General features: G+C 35.4%; 1 protein-coding gene across 4 annotated transcripts; it reads right to left on the bottom strand.

Annotated features, from left to right (window-relative positions):
* Positions 1-1989: 1989 nt before the first annotated feature.
* On the bottom strand, positions 1990-9532 carry LOC113310547 (DDB1- and CUL4-associated factor 4-like). 4 transcript variants are annotated; one of them, XR_003341204.1, is made up of 14 exons: positions 9307-9532; positions 9065-9177; positions 8660-8818; positions 6955-7085; positions 6493-6732; positions 6203-6381; positions 5684-5784; positions 4447-4617; positions 3780-3835; positions 3619-3676; positions 3292-3412; positions 2850-2960; positions 2453-2747; positions 1990-2293 (listed from the first exon to the last, which is right to left on the bottom strand). XR_003341204.1 is itself a non-coding variant. In XM_026559260.1 (13 exons), exons 1-13 carry the CDS (start codon positions 9314-9316, stop codon positions 2629-2631), a joined length of 1569 nt encoding a protein of 522 aa, XP_026415045.1. In that variant the 5' UTR covers positions 9317-9532; the 3' UTR covers positions 1993-2628. The 4 variants fall into 4 exon arrangements, 1 of the variants encoding a protein (XP_026415045.1); XR_003341206.1 differs by lacking the exon at positions 9307-9532 and having other exon boundaries at positions 6955-7047; XM_026559260.1 differs by having other exon boundaries at positions 1993-2747.
* Between the last annotated feature and the right edge of the window lie 437 nt (positions 9533-9969).

Below are 9969 nucleotides of genomic sequence, written 5' to 3'. Positions count from 1 at the left end.
AGCGTGTATCTTCGCCTTTTGAATTTTCGTAGAAATTCACTTTTGCGAATGAGACCTTCAATTCAAGTCAAAACTTGAGAAATGATGGCTTGTTGCAAAGCATACAATCAATGGAAGAATATCTTATACAATGATCCAAAAAATGTTTTGCCTTATTTTTTAGGATATAAACCGTGTACCGTCGCCTTTTCGTTTTGTGAAAAACTAGCTTTTGATAATGCGACCATCAATTCAGGTCAGAACTAGAGAAATAATGGCTTGTTACAAAGCTTACAATCAATGGAACAATATCTTATAAAATGGTCTAAAAAATATTTTGCCTCATTTTTGCGCATACAAAGTGTTTACCGTCGCCTTTGAATTTTGTTAGAAACTCACTTTTGCGAATGAGACCTTCAATTCAAGTCAGAACTAGATAAATGATGGATTTTTACAAAGCTTACAATCAATGGAATAATATCTTATAAAATGATCGAAAAAATATTTTGCCTCATTTTTGCAGATACAAATCGTGTAACGCCTACTTTGTATTTTGAGAAAAAATCAATTTTGATAATGAGACCTTCAATTCAAGTCAGAACTAGAGAAATGATGGATTGTTACAAAACTAACGGTTAATGGATCAGTATGTTATAAAATGATCCAAAAAATGTTTTGCCTCATTTTTGCGGATACAAATCGCGTAATGCCGCTTTGTATTTTGAGAAAAACTCGATTTTGATAATGAGACCTTCAATTCAAGTCAGAACCAGAGAAATGATGGATTGTTACTAAGCTAACAATTAATGGAACAGTATCTTATAAAATGATCCAAAAAATATTTTGCCTCATTTTCGCGGATACAAATCGTGTAACGCCGCTTTTGTATTTTGAGAAAAACTCACTTTTGATAATTAGACCTTCAATTCAAGTCAGAACTAGAGAAATGATGGCTTGTTACAAAGCTTACAGTCAATGGAACATTATCTTATAAAATGATCCAAAAAATATTTTGCCTCATTTTTGCAGAAACAAAGCGTGTACTGTCGCCTTTGAATTTTGGTAGAAACTCACTTTTTCGAATGAGACCTTCAATTCAAGTCAAAAATAGAGAAATGATGGCTTGTCACAAAGGTTACAATGAATGGAAAAATATCTTATAAAATGATCCAAAAAATATTTTGCCTCATTTTTGCGGATACAAATCGTGTAACGCCGCTTTTGTATTTTGAGAAAAACTCACTTTTGATAATTAGACCTTCAATTTAAGTCAGAACTAGAGAAATGATGGCTTGTTACAAAGCTTACAGTCAATGGAACATTATCTTATAAAATGATCCAAAAAATATTTTGCCTCATTTTTGCAGAAACAAAGCGTGTACTGTCACCTTTGAATTTTGGTAGAAACTCACTTTTTCGAATGAGACCTTCAATTCAAGTCAAAAATAGAGAAATGATGGCTTGTCACAAAGATTACAATGAATGGAAAAATATCTTATAAAATGATCCAAAAAATATTTTGCCACAATTTTGCGGATACAAAGCGTGTACCGCGTCGCCTTTGAATTTTGGTAGAAACTCACTTTTGCGAATGAAACCTTCAATTCAAGTCAGAATTAGAGAAATGGTGGATTGTTATAAAGCCAACAATTAATGGACCAGTATGTTATAAAATGATCCAAAAAATGTTTTGCTTTATTTTTGCCGATACAAACCGTGTACCGCCGCCTGAGACCATTTTTCTGATAATTCCATCTGAAAAAATGAGAGAAAATAGAAGTAGAAGCTAAGTCATAAACTGTTTGTTTCATGATGTTTTTTGTTTCCTTTAATCTAGTTCTTCCATATTGCATTGAAGCTTTTGTTTATGGATATGTTTTCTTGTGAGTTGTTTATGAACTGAATATTTATGTGTTGTATTATGAGATGCAGAACATGTTAACAGTAGGATTATGATTTATTTCAGTATAAATGTACTTATGATCATGTTTTAGCATAAAAAAATGTTGATTATTGTAAACACCATATTATTGATAAAAGGTTATGAAAAGACTAATCCCAATACACAGTACATCTGATAAGCTCTGTCTCTCTCTGGAGGATAGCTCTCCTTTTATGAGCAAAGCCTGATATGAATGTGTCGTACACATGTATCCTAATACCTTTTCCGGTAAGACTTTTGTCATTAACCCTACACGTATACTATTACAATGGGGTTTATTTAGGCAACCACTAGGCTTCCGCTTGGCATCACCCGAAGCCCCCATTCTAGTGTCTTCGGCTCTTGCCAATCCGGGTGCTTACAATTATAAAGCTGAAATTCCAAAAAACAAAGCTGTTACTACCGAGTGTAAATAACTTCCTATTTTTCTAGCCAAAGCCAAACAAGGTTGTTATTATTTATCAAAAAAGATGATAAGCACGGTATTTACAGCTGCTATAGACTTAAAATACTCTCAACCCTAATATTTACCATGTAAATCATATGGTGGACGTGTTGGAATTCCAAAACCTGTAATTAACCCGCTGTCCCTAGGGGCTGCCGTTTTCAATTGATATAATCCATAAATAAACAATCGTTCCCATTTGCTTCTGTTGAGAAGATATTGATTCAAGTCGACCTATCTCAGCTTCCACTTTTCAACTTAATCACAAACCCTGCACGTGAAATAGCCCATCCTTTGACCCGAGCCACGCCCCCCAACTGTGAATCTGCGCATGTATATCGTCATCTTCACACTCTCGTCTTTTCTTTGGCAACGGTTGTTCTGCAACAAGAAAATATGGGAAAATAAATTACTCAAGAACACCTTGGGTAAGCCCAGACAATACAAAAAAGAATATTAGTTGGATATATAGGATGTTTTTACTTCCAATTCCGGGCCAGCAGAGGGCAGCAGGAGCAGAACTTGAGATTCTAGAGCTGAAGAGAAGCTGAGCGGTCTTGATGCCCCATATGCGCACATAACCATCCTCACCACCTATCCAATTTTAAAAAGAAACACATACCAGCAACAATTAAATACATAACAATCTGCTTCAACGAGGGATACCACACGACTAAACTGGGTTTGACTTCTTTCAAAAACTATCCCTTCCTACTGTACTATATCTCAAGCATCCTGGTCAGTGTCATATTCTGGATGATATAGATCTTAATTTTTTCCATCCCAAGAGGGATAAATTAACAATTCCCAAGAAAAGAACCAATTCCTAAAACGGAATGAAATAGCCAGTGTGGCATTTGGGCTGGGAAAACACTATCAATTTGAAAACTTCAAGAATAAAAAGACTCCATCGAAGTGTGTGCACCTGACATGACAACACTCTCAGAAGGATCAACTCCAAGCTGTATATGTGTATGGGAATTCACTTGCCCTTCATAAGACTGGACAGCTCCTCTCTGGGTCAAGCGATGATCATAGAGCTTAATCTGTACAAACAACAGAACTTTAAGGCAAAATGCATTAAACCGCTTCCTAAGTTTCTTTATGCATCAGTATATATTTTATTCAATTTCGATTGGGACGGATTATATTCAATAGCAAACCCTTCAGAATTATTTAATGTGCAAGGAAGAAACATAGACCAGCAGAATGACACATTGACAGCTGCAAAACAGGTTAAAACAAAACTTACTGATCCATCCAAGGTGCTTGCCAGGAAATACTGGTCATAGGTTTGAAGAGCCACCAAACTAAAGATTCACAACAGAGAACATGTGTTAGGACCAGTAATCAATTAGAACATCAAAGCACCTATCATGAGATATCAAATTCCAAAATTGACATCATACATACCTGGAAATAGACGAAGACATACTGGTAGTACAAGAGGGTCTTATGTTTCCTCTTAGCTGCAAAATACACATTTATATTCCCTCAAAATATGCGACAGTAAAAAAGATAAAATCGACTTTACAAGACAATATACATAAAGAAGCAGATTAAAGATAAAGAGATAAAAACATAAGAAAAAGCAACATACTGGAAAATCATGAAAAGGAATTGATCAGGAGGAAGGATTGAAACCAATCCGGAAAAAGAAAAGAAAAGAAAACAAAACAAAATAAAAACCAATAGACAACTTGGTGTTTGCTTGATAATAAAACAATAAAGATTCAGACGGACGTGTAGTAAAACAAGAGAGCAAAGACTCGCAAACAGTCAGATGTGGGATCTTGCACGAGGCATGATAACAAATAAACTTATAAAAACCAATTGACATAGCTAAGTATTTCAAGCCGCAGCGACAAGTTCCATGACTAGAAAACATACATCGAGATAACAAGAACTAAAATACGTGGCTTATGGGTAACTTCTAATATATATCTGGATAAGTTGAAAGACTTCACATTTACCCAAATAAAATAAGCAAATATTCAAGGTTGAACTATTTAGTAAAACCAAAACCATACAAAGGAAAAAGAGAAATGAGACAAAAGGAATATCATTCAGCATAATATACCTCAAACATTTGCCTAGAAAATTTCCTTGGATTAATACTCGATGCACCACGAAGTGTACACGAAGAATACGGTATTTGGTGCCTAGGAAGTCCGGCAGAAACTCCCTGCTTCTGGCGAACATCAACTGTCACAATTGCTCCATTTCTAAATCCACATATAATGATATTTCCCTACAGCAAGCAAAAAATATAATATGTTTCAGAATAACTTAGAGTGCGTCTAGTGGCAGAAGAGAGCAAAAGAGATGCATTTGACTACCTAGACAACTGTACAGGATCATATACACATGCTGATACCCAGGTTAAAGTATGTGGTACTCATTGTAACATAAAGAAAACCAGCAGAGCATGTGAAGTTCAGAAAAATAAATCATCATGCATCAACAAGGACAACTATTGATTTAATAAGCAGCACAATGAAAGACAACAAGCAAAATCTTGCAAAAATAGCCTGTTACTATCGCGTAATTTTGATAACGACTCTTTGGCCCAGAGGCCCAGACATGTTGTTATCGGTTAAGTTTTGCCTACCGCATAGTGGGTTCACAGGAGTTCTACGGGAGACTTGACGACTGGGATCCTATATTATAGATATAATCCTCTTCCTACCAAGAGAAGGAGGATCCATCTAGCTAGGGGTCTCTGGTCTCTATAATAGGGACAAATACGTTTTGCTCAAATGAGAGGAAAGGTGAAAAGCAAAAAGCTCTTTGATCATAGTCCTAAGATTAAACCGTAAACCTCTCTGGTCATTCGTCACCCAGATTGTACTCCTTATGTGCAGATGGTGTGTGATGATGAACGCCGGGCTGGTTCTTCCTAAGAAGCTTAATAATGACAGACTTGACCATATCGATTGTCTAAAGAAGGAAAAAAATCATCTGGAATTTTTTAACCCCATCAAAAGTCATTGAATTTATGAAGAATAAAATTTCATTAAAATTAATGTTTCCAACAACTTCTGAAGAAATCAAACTTATAGTGGGGCTATCAACAAGATATATAATAATAATAATACAGCTCTTCGACCAAAAAGTAGTATAATAAACATGTCACTAGATCCATCCTCATCATGGAAAACAATAGTTCGTAGTTAGCTACAATGGCTGGTATGCATACTGGATTACAGCTACTACGCCAATACGTCATAATACAGAATAATTTTCTACAAACTAAGAGGCATACAGTTTGAAAGTTGACAAGTTTACATAAGTTTATGACAATAATTAAATTTTACCGAATGGTCAAACTTTAGGGAGAACAAGTCACTTCTACAGCGGCACAGCCATGAAAAAGCTCCAGTCTCTAGATTTACCAAGGTTGCTCCTACATTGGTCCCTGTACAACAAGATAAAAGAGAAAACATCTTATTATTTCGACAAAAATATGAATCCAAATCAAAGTATCAATATCTGAGTAAATTATATATCTTATCGGTTATTAACAGTGGAAATTTGAGATTGGTATCCACAGTTGCATTCTCTCTACTGTCTTCTAGCTAGTTAAAGCAAAAAGAAGAAGACGATACTGATGAAAATTATTTGTGATATCTGAGTATCCAAAGTGTGTTACTTAATTTCTTTTTAATGCTTAAAGACGGAACAGTTGGAACTCCTCAAGGAAAATAAAAGGCAAACAAAATTAATAAATTCATCAAAAACGTCGATTTACGATATCTCATCACAAAGGATGGCATGTTACAGTGCAACAGAGAATATATTTATAATTGTAAAGGCAGAGGTAAAGTAGAGCTTGCCAATAACTGCTTCAGACCCATTAGTGTTGCAATCAGCCGTCCAAATTGTACAATTCACCGAAGCAACTTTAGTAATTCTTCTTCTCAAAACAGGATCGGTTGGATTTAAATCCAAGGGTTCACTAAGATTCAACATGTAGAGAGAACCACCAGATGTGTCAGAGCCAAGAGTAGTTATTCTGTTTAGTCATGTCAAGCCTAGCAAGCTGAATAACACTGGAGAAGAAGCAAAAGGTTGACAATCGAGAATATGAACTCAATCATGAAATAAAAAACTATATAAAGGATACAATGCATGCTGGGTGAGGTTAGAGGGACCATCATCGGGTGTACAGAGAGAATGCTTCTGGGTCCTCTGTATACATGATATATGCGAGGGCATAATTTCGGAAGCTCCAGCAGGCCTCCATATATGTCCTGGTGCATTGCTGCACTCAGCTTGGGTTTCTTGCAAGAGAGGCCAGACAAAATCTGGTGTGCACTTAATCCCGTAATCAAAATCTTGTTCATCTTTGCTAACTTCATAAAAACTGCAAAGAAAAACATTATAAAGTTTAAATTGGATTAAATATACCGTACACTAAACTTAACCAATTTTGTATACATACTCAACATATTTTTGGATGGTTTTTTGTTTACCATGTATATAGATAACTTAGAAATGCCTTTTTCCTGCTTAAGCTTATTTGTGTCCCGGTGCAGTGCAAAAGATAAGATGCATATGGTATTATGGTGCACTTCCTCATAATTACCTCAACGACCCGTTAGTGCTACCCATCAGTAAACCATTTGCTTCATTTTCCCCTTCTGGTGTTTGTATATCAATGCGCAACTGCTCCAAAGCACTGTCAGCAATCATATCAGTTTTCTTATACTTCCAAATCTGTAGATAAACCATTAAAGGAACTGATATAAGAAAGAATGAAGAACATGGGTAACTTCAACACAGTGGTGCAAGCTTCACAGATGATAAAAACAGGAAACCTAACAATCAAGAATTGACAGACTTCCATGAGAAAGAAAAAATTAGAGGAAATACCACTTCAACTGTATTCCTTTCTCGTCTAATAGATCTGCATGTTTAATTACAAAGGAAGAGAAGACAAACAAAGAGACACGGTAATACTTTCTTAACACCAACACATGGGTCCAAGACAGACACCTCTTCAATCGTCCAGTTCCACATGGATTTCCAATTTTTTATAATTAAAGGAAACTTGAGATAATGGCTTAATCTTACACAAACATTTAAAATGTTTAAAGGAATACACCTACATATATTTCAAATGTATTCCTGGTAGACTGTACTTATAAATTTGTAACACAGCTTAAATTTAACTAGATGCATCGATATCATCAGAACTCTATGTTCTAAGCAATTACTAGATTGGCTTCTAAATTAGGGGCAAAGCAATTTGAAGACTACGAACTTAGAGGATCTGCTAAAGAGGTGACTGTACGAGGTTTCTACAGAAATTGATGGTAAAGTACGAAGGCGCATACTTCATATGTACCCCATCTTTATAAACAAACTAGAGTTGCCCGAAATCCAAAAAGTTCTTTCAGCCATTCAGTGCAGACCAAGTAGCATGCATGGTCTTAACCTTTAACCAAGATACACTCAAATTATATACCTACTGGGTAGAAATAGAAACCATGATCCTCAGGAACAAATCAAAGTTGCCAAAATGAATTAAGCAACAGCCTTCATGATTAGGTCACGTGAATCATTAAAGCAAATGCAATATATATACTGAAAATGGAGACGTGGAAAAAAAAAAAAAAAAAAATTTGAAAGGCATTATGATGGTGCAAACACCCTTGTTGGTAGGGACGACAAGAACTAGATTACTGATATTCAGTAGGAGCTTAATTCTCCACATCGAAGATGTTTTGTGAGAGAAAACCACATTGGTTCTCAGAAGTTAGAGAAAACTATGGCTAATGTAGGATGGCATATTTGAACAATGTAGTAGATATTTCGGACTTGGATTTCAGGTCAGTACTTTGTTTATTTTATTTTGTGGCCTGCGTCTAATATGTATAATTTGAAACACCATATATGCTTAGCAAAATACCCCTTGTCTTGTAATCCACAAGTCCAAGTTTTGTACGTATAATTGTATAACTAAGGTCATATGGCACCAACCATACAGCAATTTTGGGATTCTGAACTCGCTCCTGGTGTTTCTATATTATAATTCTCACAAAGATCCTACATCTACCCAAGCTCGTCCACATGAACCAGATGCTTGAAATAAGATTTCATACTCGAAATGTGCACATTAGTCGAATTGTGCAGAACTATACAGATGGCAGCAAACAATAGCAAGACATGACGCTGGCGCAGGATTCTACAAACCAGGAACAGTTCAAACAAACAAGTGTGCAAGCCTTTAACAGCAAACTGATGTTGCGGTTTGTTTGAAGCAGTGGTACTGGTAACATAGTACATACCATTGGTTGGGATGCTCGGTTCTTTTGGTACTCGTGCTGGAAACTACACCTCCCCTTGCCAAAAGGGGCAACTTTTCCACCATATAACTCCCTAAATTGAAGCAAGTTAGCAGTTCTTATTCCCTTTCTTTGACTACACACACTATGCTGTTCATTTGGCTGCAAAAGGAAAAAATGTATGCATCAGTTAAGATTGTAATAATAGTAATTCTCCAACTTCGAGAAATTTCACCTACTACATAAGATTCCCCTCCTCATATACTTTTTCATTTTTCCATAAATGTCAGCATTGCTACAAACAGTTCCAATTTTACAAAAAAATTAAATTGTAATGATTGTAAAATAATACTAGAATAAATAAATAAATGCATATATATCTTAAATTGTTACGTTTAGTTTTACTACCTGCTTGTCTGGTTCTTTTAAAGGTGGTCTTTGAAGATTGCTAAAGCCAGGAATTGGTCCTTTAATAGCAAAATACCTATTTTTCTCAGGGTCAAAGTAAAACCCTGGAAGTTCTGCACATGATAATTTAAAACAACACAAAGGATGAAATACAAATATATAACAAACCCAAACCGGAAAAAGCAAGAACAAAAAAGAACCACGAATGTGATATATACATATATAAAAGAGAGGGAGAAAACCTCTTGGCATATCCGCAAGTTGGGGGTTTCTGATCAAACCCTAACAATTATGGAGCTTTGGAAAGTAAGAAGTCAAGTATTCAGTGTGAAACCCTAACACTAGGATATAAGTTGAGTTCTTTCACCGGAGAAGAGTAGGAATGAAAGAATTTGAATTCGGCTATTAGGGTCTGGTCTTAGGCAGCTAGTTTCTGGATGTTGATATAAGCGCCGATTACTTTTTTTGTTTTTGTGAACAAAAGTAACAAATATACTACATATACGAATAAGTTAGCGAGGATATAACAACTCAGGTGGGTGTAACCACCGTTCCTCGGTAACAGCTTCTCGGCCAATGTGAATATTTGATACGTGGCATCAATTTTAAGACATCCTTTGAACATAAAATTTTAAATATTAGGAAAAATAAAATTTTATCTCCAATCTATAAATTTTCTCTTATTTATTTATAATTGGTTAAAATACTTTCCATTTTTATTTTTCAATGATTTTAGATATTCTAAGTAAATGTCTAAAACTAGAGGTTCACCTAAAGAATGTCTAAAATTTTATCACGTCATCTCCGCATCACTGAATTGGAGATGATTTTTTATAAATATTGTCGTGGATCGTACGACTTTTTCCTTCACAGTTCACACACATTCCATTGGAGGGCTCTTAGGT

The sequence above is a fragment of the Papaver somniferum genome, chromosome 1 (genome assembly GCF_003573695.1).
Source record: "Papaver somniferum cultivar HN1 chromosome 1, ASM357369v1, whole genome shotgun sequence".
In the NCBI taxonomy this organism is placed as follows: Eukaryota; Viridiplantae; Streptophyta; class Magnoliopsida; order Ranunculales; family Papaveraceae; genus Papaver; species Papaver somniferum.
The sequence above is the reverse complement of the archived record's forward strand: the minus strand, read 5'-3'. Positions and strand labels throughout refer to the sequence as shown.